At 43.1% G+C, this 23981-nt stretch overlaps 1 protein-coding gene across 1 annotated transcript in view; it reads right to left on the reverse strand.

Moving 5' to 3' along the window:
* DNAH3 (dynein axonemal heavy chain 3) overlaps positions 1–23981 on the reverse strand; it is a 168408-nt gene that overhangs the window by 83832 nt on the left and 60595 nt on the right. Inside the window, exons 24-35 of the mRNA XM_021692238.1 lie at positions 22133–22334; positions 16633–16725; positions 15168–15278; positions 12177–12291; positions 9274–9472; positions 7710–7818; positions 7370–7483; positions 6497–6673; positions 3588–3679; positions 2519–2738; positions 1758–1892; positions 289–400 (exon numbers count right to left, since the gene is read on the reverse strand). Coding sequence (XP_021547913.1) covers positions 289–400; positions 1758–1892; positions 2519–2738; positions 3588–3679; positions 6497–6673; positions 7370–7483; positions 7710–7818; positions 9274–9472; positions 12177–12291; positions 15168–15278; positions 16633–16725; positions 22133–22334 — 1679 coding nt within the window. The remainder of the gene's footprint in view (positions 1–288; positions 401–1757; positions 1893–2518; positions 2739–3587; positions 3680–6496; positions 6674–7369; positions 7484–7709; positions 7819–9273; positions 9473–12176; positions 12292–15167; positions 15279–16632; positions 16726–22132; positions 22335–23981) is intronic.

Consider the following 23981-nt stretch of genomic DNA (forward strand, 5'->3'; position numbering starts at 1 on the left):
GGCAGGACTTTCTCTCTCATTGGAAAGCCTTTGGAGAAGCCACTATTCAGCATTTGAGAAATTCGAGAAAATTCCTCCACTTAATAACATGCACATAAAATCCCCGTTAGAAGCTCCCTCCCCCACCTTTATTTTCTGCCTGCAGACATCTGTGTGCCATGTTCTATTTCTGGCTCTGATGTCACAATCCAGGGATGGCAAAACTAACAGCCTGGCATTATCTCCATGGAGCCAGCCAACCTACTGGGGAGTCCTGTGCTCCCCGGAAGCCACGGATGTGAGCTTTACCTTCGTATAAATCACCCAGAGCTGCAGCCAACACTTTATAAGCACAGGTCTTGCCACCCATGGGGTCTCCAACAATCATATAGCCATGTCTTACCAGCATCATCTCGTAGATCTGGGAGGAGACATCGTTTTAAGCAGTTAATCACTGCAAACCTCCTAAAACTGCAAGCTAGTCAGAAGTCAATGAGGAATGAGGGACAAAAAGGGGATTCCCACAGTCACTTCTACCTCTGATGATCTATAGTGTAAATATCTTTTGGATAGGGGCACCTGGGTGGCTCAGTTGGTTAAGTGTCTGACTCCTGATTTTGGCTCAGGTCATGATTTCAGGGTTGAGAGATTGAGCCCTGCATCTGGCTCTGTGCTAGGCATGGAGCCTGCCTAAGATTCTCTCCCTCTGCCCCTCCATACCCTCACTTGCATGCTCTCTCTCAAATAAATAAATAAATAAATACCTTTAAGATAAATAAATATATGTGTATGTTTCATATTATTTAAAAAATGGGAACTCCTATTTGCTCTATACCTACCAGTGTGCTAAGCATCAAGTGACTTACCTAATTTTTTCATTTAATACACTTAGGTATCATTAACCACCTTCTAGTGGTGGGAATACTGAGCCCAAGAGAGGTTAAGTAACTTGCCCATGGTCATCAGTGGTGGGGGCAGGATTTGGACACATGGCTGTCTGACTTTAATGCCTCTGATTTTTTCTATTTGCTTTTAAAGGGGAAAAGGAAACAGCGGTCATTTTTAGCAAATTGTACTTAAATTGGAAACTTCCTTTTTCGAGGCCTAAATGCAGTTCTAACTTGATTAGAACTCTCAGCAGGTAAAAGGTATTTTCCAAGCCAGGCCCCATGCTGTGAAATATAGATGATCTTCCCCATAATTGGTTCCGGGGTGGTCATGTGGCTTTATAGCACAGTTCAAAGCTAATCCTGAGACCTATGCTGAAGCCATCTGGAGAGCAATGCTCTTTTTCCTTCTGGGCTTGAACCTGGGACAATCAAAGACTGAGGCTGTTGGGGACCCAACCAAGAATGAAGTTGTAACTCAGAGACAGAGCCCAGAAATGAAGAGAAAGGTTCTCAGATCCGGCTGTGTCTGAGGTCAACATACACCTGGGCTTTTCAAGTTAGGTAAGTGAACAGATCCCCTTCTGTTGACTAAGGCGGTTTGAGTTGGGTTTCTATCACTGGAAACCGAGAAAGTCCTGACTAGTTGTAGCCCAATGCCCCCCAAAGGTTTTGTTTCATCCACAAATTTAAAAAAAGGAACCCCAAGGGAGATGGTTGGAGGAAAAACATTGAATTTCAACTTCAGTTCCTGGAAGTGAGACCTGAAGGCACCTCGGTCTCTATCCAGGCACCTCTGGTCACCATTACTGAGCTGCAATCTACCACAATTCCAATTCCTGACTTGAGTGAACAAACAGGCGCATCCCTGTATGGATACATGGAACCAACCTGGATAATTTTCCCAATAAACCAAGGCACTGGTTGGAGTTTCATCTTTTTGATATTCTCATTCAGCACTTCCATAAAAACTTCATAGTCTGGCTTTGGAAGAACCACTCCAGGAAACAAGTCTGATATAATTCCCTGTTAACAAGAATTCGAGAGAAGGTGGAAAGGATGAATTGTCAGAGGCATGACCTCAACATTTTCTGAAAATGAGATTTACAGACAGCAGAAATCTTTGTAAAATTCCAAACCTCATTTTTCTATGCCAAAACTCATCCACAATTACAAAGTCCAACACTATCTGTAAGACATCCACAATTACAAAGTCCAACACTATCTGTAAGACATCCACAATTACAAAGTCCAACACTATCCCTCCCAAATAAATTTACAAGGCAGCAAAGATTTAATAAACCTGTATTATCTACCAGTTAATGTACTGGGAATGAATAAGATAGTTACATGATTTCTGTATTTATGGAGCTCCCAGCCTGATTAGGAAGAGAGCCATTAAAATAATTACAAAAAAAAAACACCAAAACTACATTTGGTTAAAACAAAAACCCAAACCCAATGGCAGATCTTATTCTATCAGTGAAACCATTTTTATTAAAATCAGGAACTATCACTATTCTTATCTAACATTTGGGGGAGGGTGTCTGGTGGTGGGGTTGCTGGCTGGAGATGAAGAGGGTACCAGAGAAACAGTTCATCCACAGAAAATGAGTCTCAGCGCTTGGTTGAGGTCCCAAAGCACCGCCTACCTGAAACAGAAGGACATCTTGAGCCAAGAACTTGGCCAGGTTGACATCAAGCAAGGCCCGGAGCAATAGGACACTTTCATTCTCTTCAGGATACTTGAGCTTCAGGTTGCCAGCGGCAGTGAGCACAGACTTGACCGCCCGCATGCCATAGTCATAGTGATGCTGTGAGGACAGCTGCTCTGAGCACAGGCGGTAGGTCGCGACAATCTTCTGGGCAAGACTAGGAGGGCAGAGACACATCTGCAGACCGCCAGAGAGGACCAGGTCCTGCTCAGCAGACATTTCCAGCATCCCTGTGCCCTGTCCCATCAGGAACCAGGCCTGCTCATGGACTTGATGGAGAAGCCCTATCATTTGAAGTCCTTTTAATAGTTACCATGATGAGCTAAGGAAGCATTCTAACTCTTTCAAAGTTAGTAGGAAAAGAGCAGGAATAGACACATATGTATACAAGCTACTGTACAAGAAATTATATGTGTAATACTTCTATGCATAAATGTGAATGTATGAGTACACACACACACTCAAACACACACACACATTTGGGAAGAAACATTAAACTATTAACAATGTTAATCCCCAGAGAGTGGGACTCAAGGCCACTGAGAAGAAACTCCCTTTATTCACTTCTGTAACATGACAACTTTTTTCCATGTCCACGCTTTACATTTTTCAGTCAGTAAATGTTATGATAATAATGTTAATTCCAAATTATATTAAACTTTTCCTCTTCAATCTTGGAATAATTTCATATTTTAAAGTCTTGCCTTAAGCTGTGTGTGTGCGTGTGTGTGTAGCAGGGCTGGGATAGAAAGGCCAATTTTTTAGCAGAAGTCCAAGTATACACAGAGAGAGAGGAGGCCCTTTCTTTGGAATCTGGGCCATTTCCTGGCCAGGGATGGGGTTAGGACAAAAGCCAGGGCTATGTGCTTTCAGATCAACTAGGGAATGGAAGTCCATTTCTCAAGTTTCTCTCTTTTCTTCCAATGGGCAACCTACCTTGAATCCACCACACAGAAGGTACTCTTTCAGAGCCTTTAGAATCTACTGGAAAGCCAATGTAACATACCTTCTAGAGTCCAGAAACCCCATGGAGTAGAGGGAGATTTCCCCAATGAGGGCATAATCTGGCACCATCATGGCTACTGTCCGGAATAAGGCCTGGAAAAGAAACGGCCATTGAGAACCTGAACACATACAGTAAACACTGGGGGGAAGGTATGTCTACAGACACAAAGAGAAGCAGCATGGTTGTTCAGGCCATTCTAGTGAAATCAAGGAAAGGAAAGTGGGAGGACAAGTCAATGCAGAGGGACCATCTTTGTTGGATAGCACCAGTGCTCCGCTAACCTCCCCATTGGCCCTGTCTAGGTACCTGTTGTCACACTGGGTCTCTCAGTGGTTATGTGGAAGGCCCTAGGTGCTGGTATTCTAACAACACCTCATTCTCCTATGCCAAAGGAGCATCATTCAACTATTGGGCCCTTCCTGTGTTCAACAGGGACCGAGGAAGTCAGTTAGGAATGCAGGACCAATAATGTATCAGAAGAATCTTGAAGTCAGGGCACCTGGGTGGCTCATTTGGTTAAGCGACTGCCTTCGGCTCAGGTCATGATCCTGGAGTCCCGGGATCGAGTCCCGCATCAGGCTCCCTGCTCAGCGGGGGGTCTGCTTCTCCCTCTGACCCTCTTCACTCTTGTGCTGTCTCTCATTCTCTCTCTCAAATAAATAAACAAAATCTTTAAAAAAAAAAAAAAAGAATCTTAAAGTCAGACAGATCTTGATTTGTGTCCTTGCTCTGCTACCTACTGGCTGTGGGCAAGTAATGTAAGCCCTCTAGTTCTTTCATCTCAAAATGGGCCAGCAACCATACCGTTCTCATGAGAACAAATGATACCATGTAAGTGAAGTGCTTAGAAAAGTGTGTGGCGGGTGCCTGGGTGGCTCAGTTCGTTAAGTGACTGCCTTCGGCTCAGGTTATGATCCTGGAGTCCCGGGATCGAGTCCCGCATCGGGCTCCCTGCTCGGCAGGGAGTCTGCTTCTCCCTCTGACCTTCCCCCATCTCATGTGCTCTCTCTCTCTCAAATAAATGAATAAATAAAATCTTTAAAAAAAAAAAGAAAAGTGTGTGGCACATAGTGAGTGCTCAATAAACATCAGCTATTGTTATTACCTTAGATCTTAGAGGAGGAGTCAAGCAGTTAGTTAGAGGTAGAGCCAGGACTAGAACCCAGCCTCCCTGACACCAGCCCCTGGTGCTTTCTCCTATACCACACTGTCTCATGAAAGCTGCTTATGCAGACCTAACAGGCTTGTTGGCTGGGAGGGGTGTGTGTGTAGGGGGGAGTCACAATGGTTGGGGGGTAAAAAGAAGAAATGTGGGTCCAAATTCTACTTTGGTACTCACTGGCCTATGCTGGTCTGGAGGGGAGGAGCCATTCCTAAGATCTCCCTGACTCTTTTCCATTTGGTGGGTGGGGAGAAAGTTCTGAATAAGATTCCAGAGCACTGAGCAGATGCGTTTCTGGCAGGTGAAGTACTAATTTGGTTTGGCTGGGTCTCTCTTGCGTCTTCCACTCAAAGGGATGGAGCAATGACTTAGAAGAAAATCCATAAAGAAGCAGACCTGGAAGTCTCTCTCTGGTACCTCTTTTCATGCAATTGGGGTGCTCAATCTCTTCCCACAGGAGGAGAGCTAGCCATCTTGTACTTTGGGGTTTTTCCTCCCATGAGAGCAGCATGCTAAGGTCATCTACAGCCTATTCCCTTGAAGATGGCCTTGGTGACTGTCTCTCTTCCCTTCAGAGGTGCTGTCCTTCTCCACTAGCAGCAGGACCAATGGCTATTGCCATGCTGTAACTGAGGCCAGCTCAGCAGTAGGCACTGGGGACATATATGCTTCCTTGTCATCTCTGTGGCTGGTTGGAACAGGCTGCTTTGGTGAGGACACCACCTCGGCTTAACCATAGTAATAAAGGGGAGCTCTATGTGGTTCAGCCTAGGTTTTTTGTTTTTATTTTATTTTTTAATATTTTATTCATTTATTTGAGAGAGACAGACAGCACAAGCAGGGAGAGGGCCAGAGGGAGAGGGAGAAGCAGGCTCCCCACTGAGCAGGGAACCCAACATGGGGCTCAATCCCAGGACCCTGAGATCACGACCTGAGCCACCCAAGTGCTGCCGGTTCAGCCCAGGCTTCCCCGGGCCCTCTGTGTCTAACTTTGATGCTGTCTTATAATTAGTTTTTTTTTTTTGGCCTACAGTTTTTTTTTTTTTTTTTTTTTTTTTTTTGCATTGAGCCAGGATCACAAAATCAGATTACATGTAGAAATACAAATTTCTGGTTTTTCCTGAAAAATCAGAAGACCTGACAATTCCTGCTTGGCGACAACAGGCTGGGGCTAAGTAGGGGCTGCTGCCTCTGGATGGGGCATTCGTCAGAGTCCCTACCATGCCCAGCTGGTTCCTCTCATTTATATTACCTGTCTGACCCCTTGTAGACGATAGAAACAATGACTCTTGTTCCAGGGTCCGTTGTTTCCTAATTGCCATGGTTCATCAAGTATATGTACTCCTCCCTATGAGACCTTGTTGGGGGTGTAGTTATGTTCTGGGGCCTATCTTACCACCATCGTTGCTCCACTATTACTTCTCACAGCCAAAAAAATGTCACCCATTATTTGCCTTCTCCAGGAGATCCTTGGTTACTTCTAGAGGTTTCTTTTTCTTTTCTTTTTTTTTTTATTTATTTGACAGAGAGAGAGATAGCGAGAGCAGGAACACAAGCAGGGGGAGTGGGAGAGGGAGAAGCAGGCTTCCCGCCGAGCAGGGAGCCCGACGTGGGACTCGATCCTGGGACTCCGGGATCATGACCTGAGCCGAAGGCAGACGCCTAACGACTGAGCCACCCAGGCGCCCACTTCTAGAGGTTTCTATACCATAAAGTACATGCAGAATTTACACACGCTGATGTTTACCTTGAGGTTATCTGGCAGCTCAGCCCTGCCAGCATACCCGGGGTTCATGGTGATGAAGACAGCACAGGTCGGGTTTAGAGAGAGCTCAGTGCCTTCAAAGATGAATGTCTTTAGCTTCCGAATGATGGCTTGTTGAATGCTGAGGATCTGCTGAGCCACCACAGACAGCACTTCTACCTGGGGTGAGAATCGCTGGCTGATGTGAGCTCCTACCGCCCCACTCTTTCAGAGGACCCCTCACTTAGCAATGACAAAACCGAATCATCTGAGAACCAGACCTTAACATCAAAATCAGGAGCATGATTTGGGGTTTTGGTAAAGAAAAAGAAAATTGGGGTGTGTATTACTAATTTCCATAGTATTTTATCTTTGTTCTAGCACCCGGCATAATGTTTGATCCATCATATACATTCAGTGTTTATTGGTTCTAATTGCATGTTTGCCTTTCCTGACCTAAATTCCCCACCCAAATAGAATTAATCACCCCCCTCTCTTCTGTGACGGCTCCTTTATACCACTACTATAGACTTCTATCATTTTCTATTTGTTTCACTTAACTTTTATTTCCCTTTGCTAAATTTTATCACTCATTTCTTACTTAGCTTTGTGTCATGAACAATTGCAGAGTATCTGACATGTACTAGCTGCTCAATAAATTTTTGAATGAGTGAGTGAATGAATACGATGAGGATATATGTGTATATAAAATATGTACTTTGTCTTCTTGGGACTGTTTTTGTTTAGTTTATTGAGTACTTACTCTGTGCAGGGGTTTTAGAGGACATATAACGCCCTGTCACTGAGGAGCTGAGAGCCCAGATGAAAGGCCCCTGTATGTTCAACCCCTGCTCTGCAGGCCAGTTGCAGCATTACCTCAATCCTGTTGAACTCATCGAAACAGGCCCATGCTCCAGCCTGGGCCAGTCCCTTGAAGAACTTCCCCATGGCTTTGTAATCCAGACCATCTGAGCAGTTGAAGACCACACACTAGAGAGAAGGAAGGATGTGGGCACCATTAGGGATGGGTTCTCTCATATCTGAATTACCCTGCACATGAAATACAGGTGGGGCTCCTTTCTTCCTATTCCACTGCAGGAGCCGGGGCCCCACTCTTTCTCTCCCCCTATACCATATTGAACTTCATGCCAACTCTCCTGACAGGAGTCCAGAGAGGAATAGGAGGAGAGCTTAAGAATAGACAGCATTTCCCTACCTGCTTGGCCAAAGCTTTGGCCAGATCTTTGGTGGTTTCTGTCTTGCCTGTGCCAGCTGGTCCCTCCGGAGCTCCCCCAAGGTTCAGCTTCAAAGCCCCCATCAGTGTCCTAAGGGGAAAAATAAGAATTTGGTACCCAATGGGGCACCTGGGTGGCTCAGTCAGTTAAGTGAATGACTTGATTTCAGCTCAGGTCATGATCTCACGGTTGTGAGATTGAGCCCCACTTTGGGCTCTGTGCTTGGTATGGAGTGCTTAAAATTCTCTCTCTCCTTCTGCACCTCCCCTGCCTCTCTCCCTCTCTTTAAAAAAAAAGAAGAAGAAGAAGAATTTGGTGCCCAAGTCCTAAGTCATAGGAAAGAAACTGACTTTTGCTTTATTTTGTTCTGACTCATACAAATAGCTTTAATTTTTTTCTGATTATATGACCAATATATCATCATTGTAAACAAATCTGTTTTACTCAGCACTGTAACCCCAGGGCCTGGTGCGTGGGCACCCATAAACATTTGTTTGAATGAATGATTGAATGGATAAATGAATACATACACAAATGAATCAAATAAAAGTTAAAAATCTTCATAAACTCCAGATTCCAAAGATCACCAGTACTAATGGAGTGGTGGAAATAAATATATTTCTCTCACTGGATTATGAACTCATGAGTTTAGGACCTGTATTTTGATTCACTTTGACAAGAGCAGGGACAAAATAAATGTTAGAAATTGATGTGTTCTTCACTTGTGGCTCTACAGACCCTTGTATGAGCCTCTATAGTTTCATTTAACACACCATCTTATACTCATCTGACTACGTCTCTGTCCCCTGACCCCATTAGGTTGAGGGTTTCTTGATGGCATGCATGGTACACAGGAGAGTTTAAGAAATGGCTATTGAATAACAGGTGAAATAAATGAATGAATGAAGACCAAAAATCAGAGACCACAGAAAATAAGTGATTGAGGGCTTTGAAAGAAATAATACTCAAGAATTATCTTTATGATTACAAAAAATTCCACTTTAAGGAATATACAAAATCAAAGAAAATCTAAATATCACAAAGTGGACACATTCACAGAGGTCAGATTTCTAATGGTATGAATACCAAGGAAAGTGATAAAGCACTTTGCTGAGCACAGAATGACTACGTCTCACCAGCTGGCTGAGCTTGGAGACTCCTTGCCAGAGTCCTTCACCTGGCTCCTTTTCTAGCTTTCGTCTATGGGATCTCCAGGCACCATCTTGATTCCTGCCATCAGAGAGCTTTCTACTTAAGCACTGTGGCATTTTTAAGGACAGGCATCAATGTTCTGCTTGTTGGTTTGGCCACATTAATTTGCATTAGGACTCCTACTGGGTTCTCATTTCTGGCCTAAGGCCTAATTTCCATGCCCATCTGTGGGACAATGGTAACTAAGGGCAAAATTCTAAAATCTCAGAATATGAAATGCAGAGGGAAGGGTCACAAACTCAAGATGCCCCTCACCTTCTTCCCCAGAAGGTTTTCCTTCTGGAATTCTCTATTCACCCTTTGGGTCTGGGCAGGGGGAGGGGCAGAGGTTACCTGTAGCAGCGGTCAGTGAGGGGTGTAATCACCAGCCGGGGGGAGTTCCCCAGGTACTCATAGCCATACAAGGCTTCTGTGGTGATCATCTGCACCTGCACATCCTTCGAATCCCAGTAGTAACGCAGCTGGGAGATCCACTGGAAATCGTTCAGATCACAGATATTGTCCTCAGATAACTTGGCCACCACGTCGCGAGCTGTTGGGACAGATGCAGACATGGAAACACACAAATGCAGAGCTGTCAGCATACTCCTATGTCCACAGACTGCTCAGAGAAGGTCTGAGGACATCATCCAGGCCACCCCTCCCTCTTCAAACAGTTTCAGACTCAACTAGCCTCCCTGCCTACCCCTAACCTGCAGGTAGCAATTTCTTTCAGAAGCTGGTCTTTGCTTCTCCCAAGGAGCCAGGCAGAGAATCTGCTGCGTTGTCTGCTCCCGGAGTACAGCAGAGGCATTAAAAGTGCATACTCTGAAATCAGACTGCCTGGATCCTAATTCTGAATCTGCCATTAACTAGCTAGTGACTTTGGGCAAGTTACTCAACCTCTCTACTGAGCTGTGTAATCTGTAAAATGGGGATAACACAGTACCTACCTTATAGAGTTATTATATGGTTATTAGGAGGATTAACTGTATATACAGTTGGCCCTTGAACAACGTGGAAGTTAGGGGTGCCCACTCACGGTACAGTAAAAAATCTGTGTATAACTTTTGACTCCCCTTACACTTAATTACTAATAGCCTACTGTTGACTGGAATCTTTACAGATAACAGCCAATTAACACATATTTTGTAAGTTACATGTATTATATACTGTATTCTTACAATAAAGTTAGCTAGAGAAAATATTTAAGAAAATCGCAAGGAAAAGAAAATACACTTACAGTATTGTATTGTATTTATCGATAAAAATTCCCATATAAGTGGACCTGTGCAGTTCAAACCCATGTTGTTCAAGGATCAACCGTATACACACACATATATATACCTACACATACATATATATATACACATATATAAATATCTACACATCTACATGTATATGCAGATGTAGACAGATGAAAGAAAAGAAAGATTATATAAATATTAGCTGCTGTATAAATATTCCCAAATTCTTGGTGGACTGACCCAGAGAGCTTTGTAATATGTAGTTTTCCCAAATGCTGTCATATCCCCAGTATGACCCTTTTGGCCCTGTTCCAGGCTTCTAGGATATCCGAGGAGAATATAGTCAGCTTGGCCTGATGCAGTTGGCAAGGGAAGGGGTCCCATGAACCCATAGTTAGATATAGTCTTTCCATCTGGGGGCCTGAGAAACCAGATGGGAGATATACTTCTGGATTTCCTTCTTTGTCTCACAGGATTATGAGCCTAATTTGATTTTCTCACCGTCATGGGAGGCCCTGAAGTTGAAGAGTGAACAGAGGTTTCTAAAAATCATTAGCTATTTTTTAGGGAATTCTTAGGTGAGAGCTATTGAGATCTCAGAACTAGGACAGTAGGGGTGCCTGGGTGGCTCAGTTGGTTAAGCATCTAACTCTTGATCCCAGCTCAGGTCTTGATCTCAAGAGTCATGAGTTCAAGCCCCACACTGGGCACAGAGCCTACTTAAAAAAAGAAAAAAAAAAAAAAGTAGGACAGCAGCTCGAATTTAGTATCTCAGAAACATAACTTTGTAAAGGGATGCTTCTGCAAGTCTACTGCCTCTCTGCAAAGAGAAGTCTTTATGACAGTGAAATCCAAAACCCTCCAAAGAAGAGTCCTTGAAGATTATACCAACAGCTCTTCCTTCCTTCCTGAGGAATTTAATTTCCCTCCAGGTTCTTGAGGGAAATCATAGACTGGTAGCAGGAGTAGGGGTCTCCATGAGGGACCCAAGAGGAAGGTGAATCTCAAGGGACTGACTTGGGGATGCTGCATGATGCAGTGTGTATATGTGTGCATGTTTTGTGCATGGGTGTGTATGTGTGTGTGTGCATGTGTGTGAACACCACCACTCTGGGGAGCCTTGGGCAGTGACCACACCTGCACTTCCTACCAAATGAAGATCACATTCTCCCTTCTCTCTCCCTGATTTCATGCTAGTCTATCCAAGAGAAATTAGATTGAAATGAGCATCAACCTTAAGGAGAATAAGATGCCATGAAATGCCAGGAGGAAGCTGGGTGTATGAACAAGAGAGACACTGTTTCCAGGCAACCAGCTAGTCCAGCCCTAGTTTCCTTGGTGGTGATGGAGTGAGGGTGAGGGGGTGGTTTGTTTTATATAAAGACGCCAGTTCTTCCTCCTCCTCCTCTTCTCCTTTTTTTTTTTTTTTTTTTAATTTCAGGGAAGTGCTGGAAGGCATTATCTCTCTCCCACTGCCTCCCTGCATACACTGCCCACTTCCAGTCTCTTGGGTTTGAAATCAGACAGACATAGAATTACAATTAAATCAATTACATCAAAGTATAAAACAGCCTCTGCTCCTTAGTAGCTGTATGCCTCTGGGTAAGTTACTTACCTAAGCCTCAGGTTCTTAATTTGAGAAGTGTGTATAAAAATGAGATAATATATGTCAAGCACTTAGCACAGAGCCTGGCACCTGGTGAGTATTCAAAAATATTAGCTATGGTCAGCCTCAAGAAATCGTTCCAAGTTGGTGAATCTCAGAAATGGCTTGGGCTGCCCTTGTCTCAGGGAGAGCCCTGCTTGGAGGTTTCCTGGAAACAAGGTGGGGACGGGAGGGGAAAACATCTGGCTTCTCTCCTTACCCCCTCACCTTACTCTCAGTTGCAGAAGCCCCTCCCTAATGGCAAAGGGGACCCTGAATCACTCCATCCAGGCTCTCAATGGAGAGCAGCAAGCCTGGCTGCCATTCTTAGACAGTCAACAATGCCGAGGAAGCCTCCTTCTCACCGTGGACATCGATGACCGTGAGGGCCCCGAGGGTGAGTCGAGCCCCGCTGCTCAGCTTCCCTCGCACCAGCTGGACAATTTGTGCAATCTGATTGTTGCTCTTTTTCAGAAAATCCTGGCGGGGGCATAGGAGGGGACAACTGGTTAAACTGGATTCTCCTCTGTAACCCCCTCTTGGGGAACAGCATACTCTACCACTCCAGGTCCCTTTCCCTCACCCCCTTCATTAACCTCTAGATGAATTGCAAGTGCATTATGCTAACTGAAAGAAGCCAAATTTCAAAGGCTAGGTTCCTTGATTTTATTGTTACGATATCGTGGAAAAGACAAAACTATAGGAGCAGACAACAGATTGGTAATTGCCAGAGGCGTGGAGCAGGGGAAGGGACTGCTATAAGGGGCTTGAGGGAATTGGGGGGCAGGGGGGCACGGAACGGTTCTATATCTTGATTGGGATGGTGGTTACACAAATGTATGTGTTTGTTCAAACTCGGAATTGTACACTAAAAGGGGTGAATTTTACTGTATAGAAATTATGCAATAGATCTGAATTAATAAAAAAAAAACTCTGAAACTTTTTCAGATTAAAGGAGACACAGGGGATATGAAAACTAAATGTATGTAAACAATAATCCTGGAAGGGATCCTGGACCAGGCAAAAAGCCATCAGTGGGGCAAATGGCTAAATTGAGATTAGTCAATTTAAAAGGTCTACGTATTAGATAAGAATGTGTCTTGCACCAATGTTGGTTTCCTGATTTGGATAATTGTACTATGGTTATTTAAGATGTTAATATTGGGGGATTCTGGATGGAGGGTGTATGAGAATTCTTTGCATTATTTTTGCAACATTATTTGTAAGGCTGACATTACTTCAAAATAAAGAGTTAAAAAACAGAAATAAATTTTAAAAAGGAAGAGAAACGGAGACCACCTTAGGTTCATAGCTCACCTTCCCCACTTCCTAGCTATGCAGTTCTGGGCAAATGATATTAATCCTCTGAGTCTCAGTCTCCTGTCGAGTCTAGATAATTACAGCTACCTCTTGGAGCTGTTTTGAAGATTCAATGAGATGGTGAAGCACTTGGCACAATGTGAATCAAGTATCCAGTAAATACTGATGGTTGTTATTGTTATTAATAAAGTTCCCGACACACAGCAAAAAACAACCTTTTCAATGCTTCCCCATTGCCCTTGCTGTGGGTCTGTAAAACCCTTGGTGATAGGGCTGCTCCACACATCTTTCTGAACCACACCCATTCCACAGCTATTCTAGATTCAAGTGCCTTCAGTTGCTGGAATGCACCATATTTTTCATCTTCAGACTTTTGCACATTCTGGTCTCTCTCTCTGGAACACTCTTTCTCCTGTTGTTTGCTTGGCTAATTCCTATTTATATTTCATGTCTCCTCTTAAACACCATTTTTCTGGAAAATTGTCTCCAATTCTAACCCTTCTCTTACTTCTCTCCTTCCTTCCCATGCTTCCTGGATCCCCGTACTTTCCTTATCACAGTTCTAGCAGAGACTTTTTATCTCCCCCACTAGACTGTAAATCCATGAGGACAGGGATCATGTCTCTCTCACTCAACTCTAAATCCCTTTGCCTAGTAGCATCATTCCAGCATGGAGCAGATGTCAAACAAATATTTGTTAAATGAACAAGGGATGGATGGGTGGATGGAAGGAAGGATGGATGGATTGATGGATGGATGGCGATCCTGTACCAACACCTGCTTTGTTTAGGATGCTGAACCACATTATTCAGGATCCATATACTCCAGGGCTGGGGTGTGTGATGTGAAGCAGTCTCCCCTTTTTACAGGTAGGAAACCTGGGGCACAGAGATGCAGTCATAAAAATCAGAATTTTTTAGTGTTTCAAAAGTTTGAAATGAAATACATGAAAGCAGTTTGCAAGTGTCAAGTGCAATATGTTTGTAGGACTTATCAACACAGAATGTGTATAAATTTGAACCTTGGTCAAATGCTCATGTTCTAATTTTAAGGTATAAAGCAAAATATAGTAGATTGAAATATTTTCTGGTCCGTAGCCAGTCATCTATAGGGGGAAGAACAGAAGGTCTGATGAGATCATCATGAGAAATGATACCATGGTGAAAATGTTGGGAATGAAGTTACCATTCATTTGTTCAGTAAATATTTATTGAGCACCTACTATGTGCTCAGCATTGCAGTAACCCCAGGAGATAAATAGTGAGCAAAACAGACATGGTCTCTGCCCTGTGGGGTTCATGGCCTGGGCTCTAGTACTGGCTAACTTGCCAGCATCTCATTTAACTCTCCCACAATACAGTACTATGATGTTATAATACAATGTGGTGCACCGTGGTGCATTACATAGTCAAGGAGACTGAGACTCAGGTTAAGGAACTTGCCCATGGTCACACAGCTAACAAGGGAAAGTATCAGGATTTGAACCCAAGTTCATCCAGGTCTTGAACTCTCAAGCACTGGCCTCAACGGCAGGAGTTAAGTGGAAATATGCATGTCTAGATCTGAGGACAAGCAGGACTTGAGCACTCTTGGTCTCGAGAGAACACTGAAGGAAGAGCTGTAGGTGGGTTTGTGTTCAACTGCAGGCGGTAAGAAGCAGGTAATGGTGGAGGAGGAGGGGAAAACGGGACCAGGTGGTCTTTTGGCCCAGGAAGAAGACCAGAGGTCTCTGTTGGTGGAAATTCTACCAGGTTGACCCCTGGAAGCAAAGACTGATAAAAACTTAAAATTCTGCAGCCTAGAATTTCTGCCTGGGAAGGACCATGAGGGCTATTACACTACAGAACTCCGGGACAGCTCCAATTCCAAATTCTCCATCCTGCTGTCCCCATGAAAACCCTGACTTCTCTATGCCATGGTTGGATGCTGTGAGTTTTTTGTTGTTGTTTAGAAAACACGGCTACTTTAATTATAAGTCCTTCAGATCCTAATCGAGCTTGAATCTCCTCTACAAGCTTCGTGACACACTCACTTACTGGTAGGGTGTTTTCCACCAGGGCTTGGGACACCTCCTTGGTCCAAAAGATAGAGGAGACGCAGATAACCACCTGGCCAGGCCACTGCAAAACCCACTGATTACGAGGGAACTGGGAAAGTGCAGAGGGGCATGTGGTACAGTCAGTTCATCTTGTGGGACTTAAACGAACATCTGAAAAACATCCCCCACCACCATACCCCCTCAACAAATACAAAATCCTCCTCCACCCTCAGAAGCTACCATACTTGATATCTTGGGATTACTGATTTATGTCTTCCTCCCTGAATTTTATGAAAAAGAAAAAAAATCATCAACAATCTCATCAGTTTTTTTTTTTTTTCTTAAGGTCCCAATCCAAGGATTTTACACAGTTATAATCAAGGTGCTGTTCACAGACAGTTTTCATAACTACCCTTTTTGATGGCTACATAATATTGCAGTGCTGGGCCAGTTTTCTTAGCCTTGCCTCGAACCCCCCAAACTTGTTTTAAACTATAGGTCTGGCAAACTACACAGAGGGCTGAATCTGGCCTTGCTTTTGTTTTTGTGAATAAAGGTGTATTGTAACACAGCCACACCCATTCCTTACTGATCATCCAAGGCTGCTTCTGCACTATGAAGGCAAAGATAAATAGTGTGTGTGGCCCACAGAGCTGAAGACATTATAAAAACATTTACTTTACAGAAAATGTTTGCTGACTCTTTCTCTAGATGCAATGGCATGAAGTCATTCCATACAGCTCGCCATTGTTCTTTAACTTAATTTTTTAGTTAAAATAAATCATAGGACAAAGGACTGGCCTTTCATTTACAGTGCAATACTTCTAAGAGGGACAGCAGGGTCAGTACCCCGTACTTTAGTATATTCTTCTATTTGATGGAAGGGGTCATGGCGGTGGGGCCCTGAAAAGTAAGAAGAAAAGGCACCCAAAGTCAAGGAGCACAAAGACCTGGTCTGCCTACATTTAACCTTGCTAGGAGCTGGCTGAAGAGCGATCGCCCACAGTTCTTTTGTTTTGGCTTCCTTTGGTCATACCTGTTTCCCCTAATGCTTCGGGAGTTTAATGAGTTGTACCGTTCAGGGCATGTGTACTGTAAATGAAAAGCCTAGAGGGAGAAATGCTTAATTGGAAGGTGCTCTAAAAAGACCTCCTGCCATCAATTCATTTCACAGAAGGGACTTGCAGGTAGCAGCCAGAGGGTTCTGGCTAACCATCTTGTCTTGTGCCACCTGCTTCTAACTGGCAACATTTCACCAGAAATATGTGCATCGCCCCAGGATTCAGAAGGAAAGAAGAGAGAGGCCCAGCAGGGTCACGGAGGGGTCAGGTGTTACCCAGCAGGATCCGGGTGGGTTTTGGTAGAAGGCAGAGGGGTGCTTAGAATTGATCCATTTAACCTTCTCCCCAACGTTGTTGTCACTGTACTCACACCTTGGCACGTGTACACTGATTCTCATTTACCTGGACATATGCTTCAATCCCAAGTCTAATAACCTCCTGCATACCGGCAATCATCATCTTCTCCACCTGCTGGAGCCACTTTTCCACCATGCCCTGCAGGGGTGAGACAAAGCAGCAGCAAGTTAGCCAAGCCCGGAGGGAGGGATCATGGGCAGACCCAGCTTTCTCTCTGGACCAAGGCTGGAGGGAGGCCAAAGGTCTGACACCCCTCCAAGCCAATATTCTTTAATTATGTGTTTTATATTTATTTACTTATTTATATTTTTTTATTCTGAGAAGTATGTGTGATTTAAAAGGGGAAATGGGGGATTCTTGACATGCATTTCGTGTCATTTTCTGAAACACAACTTCTCAGAAAGCAAACAATACATTTATGTTTCAATTCATAAAATAAAATTGCTCATTTCTAATGAACAGTCCTAATTCTTGCCTTATTCCTATGGTTCCCAAACTTTGCTGTGCACTGGAATCATTTGGAGATTCCAATCACTTGGAATCATTCCAATTGATTTGGACACCTGACTTCCATTCCTAGCCATTCTGATTTAATTTATACGGGATGCAATCTGGGCATTTGGATGTTTTTTGTTTTTGTTTTTGTTTTTTTAAAGCTCTACAGGTAATTCAAATGTGCAGCAAATGATTAAGTTTTAGAATTTCAGGTCACTGTAGCTCTTAACTTCAGGCACCTGTGAGCTAGCTGGTGTCTATTTGGTAACACGACTCCTGGTTATTACAACTTACATGTGTGGCTGGCAAAAATGGCTAACAAAGTAAAGCCAAGAGTGCTTGTCTATTTCTACTCCATGGTGCTGTCAGGTTCAGCAGGAGTGGGAGTAATTTACATTTTACTCATTATATTAGGACACTTGTATAAAAACCTGAGTAAAATAGCATGGATTCCATAATGTTTTATTGACCTTAAAAACACCCACCCCAAATAAAAGGTATTCAAATTGGCAAAGAAGAAGTCAAACTCTGTCGCTTCGCAGATGACATGATACTTATGTGGAAAACCTAAAAGACTCCACCCCCAAATTACTAGAACTCATACAGCAATTCAATAATGTGGCAGGATACAAAATCAATGCACAGAAATCAGTTGCTTTCTTATACACTAACAATGTAACTGTAGAAATAGAAATTAGAGAAATGATTCCATTTACAATAGCACCAAAAACCATAAGATACCTCGGAATAAACCTAACCAAAGAGGTAAAGGATCTATACTCTAGGAACTACAGAACACTCATGAAAGAAATTGAAGAAGACACAAAAAGATGGAAAAATATTCCATGCTCATGGATTGGAAGAATAAACATTTGTTAAAATGTCTATGCTGCCCAGAGCAATCGATACCTTCAATGTCATCCCGATCAAAATTCCAATGACATTTTTCAAAGTGCTGGAACAAACAATCCTAAAATTTGTATGGAATCAGAAAAGACCCCGAATCGCCAAGGAAATGTTGAAAAAGAAAAACAAAGCTCGGGGCATCACGTTGCCTGATTTCAAGCTATATTACAAAGCTGTGATCACCAAGACAGTATGGTACTGGCACAAAAAAAGACATACAGACCAACAGAACAGAACAGAGAACCCAGATATGGACCCTCAACTTTATGGTCAAATAATCTTCGACAAAGCAGGAAAAACTATGCAATGGAAAAAAGACAGTCTCTTCAATAAATGGTGCTGGGAAAATTGGACAAATATACACAGAAGAATGAAACTCGACCATTCTCTAACACCATACACAAAGATAAACTCAAAATGGATGAAAGACCTCAATGTGAGGCAGGAATCCATCAAAATCCTAGAGGAGAACATAGGTAGTAACCTCTTGGACATCAGCCACAGCAACTTCTTTCAAGATACAACTCCAAAGGCTAGTGAAACAAACGCAAAAATGAACTTTTGGGACTTCGTCAAGATAAAAAGCTGCTGCACAGCAAAGGAAACAGCAACAAAACAAAGAGGCAACCCACGGAATGGGAGAAGATTTTTGCAAATGACACTACAAAGGGCTGGTATCCAAGATCTATAAAGAACTTCTCAAACTCAACACCCAAAAAACAAATAATCAAGTCAAAAAATGCACAGAAGACATGAACAGACACTTCTCTGAAGAAGACATACAAACAGCTAGACACAAGAAAAAATGTTCATCATTGCAATCCCCATCAAAATACCATCCACTTTTTTCAAAGAAATGGAACAAATAATCCTAAAATTTGTATGGAACCAGAAAAGACCCCGCATAGCCAGAGGAATGTTGAAAAAGAAAAGCAAAGCTGGCAGCATCACAATTCCAGACTTCCAGCTCTATTACAAAGCTGTCATCATCAAGGCAGTATGGTACTGGCACAAAAACAGACACATAGATCAATGGAACAGAATAGAGAGCCCAGAAATGGACCCTCAACTCTATGGTCAACTAATCTTTGACAAAGCAGGAAAGAATGTCCAATGGAAAAAAGACAGTCTCTTCAACAAATGGTGTTGGGAAAATTGGACAGCCACATGCAGAAGAATGAAACTGGACCATTTCCTTACACCACATACAAAAATAGACTCAAAATGGTTGAAAGACCTAAATGTGAGACAGGAGTCCATCAAAATCCTAAAGGAGATCACAGGCAGGAACCTCTTCGACCTCAGCTGCAGCAACTTCCTCATAGAAACATCACCAAAGGCAAGGGAAGCAAGGGCAAAAATGAACTATTGGGACTTCATCAAGATAAAAAGCTTTTGCACAGCAAAAGAAACAGTCAACAAAACCAAAAGATAAGCAACAGAATGGGAGAAGATATTTGCAAATGACATATCAGATAAAGGGCTAGTATCCAAAATCTATAAAGAACTTACCAAACTCAACACCCAAAGAACAAATGATCCAATCAAGAAATGGGCAGAAGACATGAACAGACATTTTTCCAAAGAAGACATCCAAATGGCCAACAGACACATGGAAAAGTGCTCAACATCGCTCGGCACCAGGGAAATCCAAATCAAAACCTCAATGAGATATCACCTCACACCAGTCAGAATGGCTAAAATTAACAAGTCAGGAAATGATAGATGTTGGTGGGGATGCAGAGAAAGAGGAACCCTCCTACACTGTTGGTGGGAATGCAAGCTGGTGAAGCCACTCTGGAAAACAGTATGGAGGTTCACCAAAAAGTTGAAAATAGAGCTACCCTACGACCCAGCAATTGCACTACTGGGTATTTACCCCAAAGATACAAATGTAGGGATCCAAAGGGGTACATGCACCCCGATGTTTATAGCAGCAATGTCCACAATAGCCAAACTGTGGAAAGAGCCAAGATGTCCATCGACAGATGAATGGATAAAGAAGATGTGGTGTATATATATATATATATATATATATATATACACACACACACACACACACACACACACAGACACAATGGAATATTATGCAGCCATCAAAAGGAATGAGATCTTGCCATTTGCAACGATGTGGATGGAACTGGAGGGTGTTATGCTGAGCGAAATAAGTCAATTAGAGAAAGATATGTATCATATGACCTCACTGATATGAGGAATTCTTAATCTCAGGAAACAAACTGAGGGTTGCTGGAGTGGTGGGGGGTGGGAGGGATGGGGTGGCTGGGTGATAGACATTGGGGAAGGTATGTGCTATGGTGAGCGCTGTGAATTGTGCAAGACTGTTGAATCACAGATCTGTACCTCTGAAACAAATAACACAATATATGTTAAAAAAAAAAAGAAGATAGCAGGAGGGGAAGAATGAAGGGGGGGAAATCGGAGGGGGAGACGAACCAGGAGAGATGATGGACTCTGAAAAACAAACTGAAGGTTCTAGAGGGGAGGGGGGTGGGAGGATGGGTTGGCCTGGTGGTGGGTACTGAGGAGGGCACGTATTGCATGGAGCACTGGGTGTTATGCACAAACAATGAATCATGGAACACTACATCAAAAACTAATGATGTAATGTATAATGATTAACATAACAATAAAAAATTTTTAAAAAATGCTCATCATCATTAGCCATCAGGGAAATTCAAATCAAAACCACATTGAGATACCACCTGACACCAGTTAGAATGGCAAAAATTGACAAGGCAAGAAACAATTGACAAGGCAAGAAACAACTGACAAGGCAAGAAACAACTGACAAGGCGGGAGAGGTTGTTGAGAAAGGGGAACCCTCTTACACTGTTGGTGGGGATGCAAGTTGGTACAGCCACTTTGGAAAACAGTGTGGATGTTCCTCAAGACATTAAAAATAGAGCTACCCTATGACCCAGCAATTGCACTCCTGGGTATTTACCCCCAAAGACACAGATGTAGTGAAAAGAAGGGCCATATGCACCCCAATGTTCAGAGCAGCAATGTTCGCAATAGCCAAACTGTGGAAAGAGCTGAGATGCCCTTCAACAGATGAATGGATAAAGAAGATGTGGTCCATATATACAATGGAATATTACTCAGCCATCAGAAAGGATGAATACCCAACTTTTGCATCAACATGGATGGGACTGGAGGAGATTATGCTAAGTGAAATAAGTCAAGCAGATAAAATCAATTATCATATGGTTTCACTCATTTGTGTAACATAGGGAATAGCATGGCAGACATTAGGAAAAGGAAGGGAAAAATGAAGTGGGGGGAATCAGAGAGGGAGATGAACCATGAGAGACTATGGACTCCGAGAAACTGAGGGTTTTAGAGGGGAAGGGGTGGGGGGATGGGTAAGCCCAGTGATGGGTATTAAGGAGGGCATATTGCATGGAGCACTGGGTGTTATACGAAAACAATGAATCATGGAACATTACATCAAAAACTAGTGATGTACTGTATGGTGAGTAACATAATAAAATTATATTAAAAAAAATAAAATAAAAACACCTGCCCCAGCAAGCTGTCTGACCAGATCACTTTTTTTTTTTTTTTTTTAGAGAGGGGGAGAGAGAAAAAGAGGCAGGTGCACATGAGGGGGGGGGGGGGCAGAACAGAGGGAGAGGGAGAGAGAGAGAATCTTAAGCAGGCTCCACGCTTAGCACGGAGCTGACACGGGGCTCGATCTCATAACCCTGAGATAAGGATCTGAGCCAAAATCAAGAGTCTGACGCTTAACCACCTGAGCCACCCAGGTGCCCCTTACCAGATCACTTTTAACTGGGCTGTGCTCATGGAGATCTGAACAGCATCAGCTGTCGGGTCTGATGCCTACTATTGCCTCTACATCAGGTTTGGTTGAAATCCTTCCATAAATTTAGTGTGTCGCGTGGATTGCAGTATAACCCCCATCATAAAGGCAAACTGAGACTCAGAAAGATTAAGCAATTTCCCAGAGTTGCCCAGCCACTAAGCTGTGGAACCCAAGTGTTCCACACTCAGGCAGTATGGAATTTGAGTCCAAGGGCTTAACCAATCAATATGCTCTCTGCCTCTCTCTGTATTGCTCTGTTATGGAGAAAAGAATGAAAAGGAATAAGAGGAGAGTTACTTTGGCTTGAGTTGGGTAGATTTTCTGTTTGAATGGAACGGTTTCTTTTTCTGAGCTGATCATGCCCACAATCTCCAGATTGTCTGTAAATTCTAGCTTGGCAATTCCTTCAAAGCACTTCTTCAAATGTGGCTGCACGCGGAGGGGGTCCTTTGTCTCTGACAAGATCTCCAGCAGCTCATCATTTGACAGGAAGAAGAACCTATTTCAAAGCAAAGGAAGATGGCAACTGGAATCTCTTTTGAGAACCTCCTTTCCCAATGAGGTGATACTCCCCAAAAGATAGAGGACACCCTGTGAACACCAGCCATATTCTAGAGTCTTCTTTAAGGCACATTCCCCTTTACCATTTTTCATCTGTGGCATAGAGGGTGGAGACAGCTTTGACTCAGAGCAAGAAAAAGGATGAAAGCTGGTATATATGAGTTTGATATGGTTTGGGGGTGGAGTGCTACCTTTTGGAACAAACCTGGATAGAACAGTGGTTCTCAACTTTGGCTGCACTTTAGAATCACCTGTGAAGCTTATTTAAAAAACTCCAATGCCAAGGTTGCACTGCCCAGAGTTTCTAATATAATTGATTTGGGGTTGGGTCTGGGGATTTATATTTTTAAAATCCCAGGTGATTCTAATACACAGTCAGTATTGAGTAGAAGGAGAGAGAAGACCTCCTTATCTTTCCTTATCTCCAGGTATGACATGTTACAGGTGTGAAATAAGAAATATGCTATTAATGAACCTATCTGATGTGTACAACAAAGGCAAAAGGAAATGTAGGTAAAATTAAATTTCCTTACATTTTGCAGCCCATTGACAAATACTTGAGACACACAGAGTATGACATTCCTCCAGGAACTCACAACTGTCTTAATGTTAATGCTTTGCTAGAGGCAAAAAGCAACGTTCTTGACAATAGCCAGACCTCCAAGATCCTGTAAGTCTTCTTTAACATATGACAATCCTTTCAGAAACTTCCTTTGTCTCTACCCCAACCCCCAAATTTAAAAGTATACAACCAATCACTCCTCACAATCCCAGGGCAGCTCTTTCTGCCCATGGGTCCTGTCCCTGTGCTTTAATAAAACCACCTTTTTGCACCAAAAACGACTCAAGAATTCTTTGACTGTTTGCTCCTGGACCCCACAACACATTACATCACTATCTACATGTTGACCATGTTAAAGTTAGAAATGATAAGCTCATTCTCTTGCTCAGACCCTTCAAGCAGCAACCACAAACCTTCAGGAAATGTTAAAGATATAAACGTCTACTGTAACCACCAAGCTGAAAGTCCCATAATGGAGGGACCACACGATTATGGTCTTCACTGTATATGGTGGATTATAAAAATGGCCACAATATTTATGGCTCCTCTCTATGAGAGGTAGAGTGATATGAGGAATTCTTAATCTCAGGAAACAAACTGAGGGTTGCTGGAGTGGTGGGGGGTGGGAGGGATGGGGTGACTGGGTGATAGACACTGGGGAGGGTAGGTGCTCTGGTGAGCGCTGTGAATTGTGCAAGATTGTTGAATCTCAGATCTGTACCTCTGAAACAAATAATGCAATATATGTTAAGAAAAAAAAAAAAGATAGGAAGGGAAAAATGAAGGCGGGGATATAGAGGGGGAGACGAACCCATGAGAGACTATGGACTCTGAGAAACAAACTGAGGGTTCTAGAAGGGAGGGGAGGTGGGGGGATGGGTTAGCCTGGTGATGGGTATTAAAGAGGGCAAGTATTGAATGCAGCACTGGGTGTTATACACAAACAATGAATCATGGAACACTACATTAAAAAAAAAAAGAGGTAGAGTCCGTTTTCACATGTCTCAAACCTGGCCTGGCTCT

Source organism: Neomonachus schauinslandi, chromosome 5, assembly GCF_002201575.2.
Source record: "Neomonachus schauinslandi chromosome 5, ASM220157v2, whole genome shotgun sequence".
Lineage (NCBI taxonomy): Eukaryota > Metazoa > Chordata > Mammalia > Carnivora > Phocidae > Neomonachus > Neomonachus schauinslandi.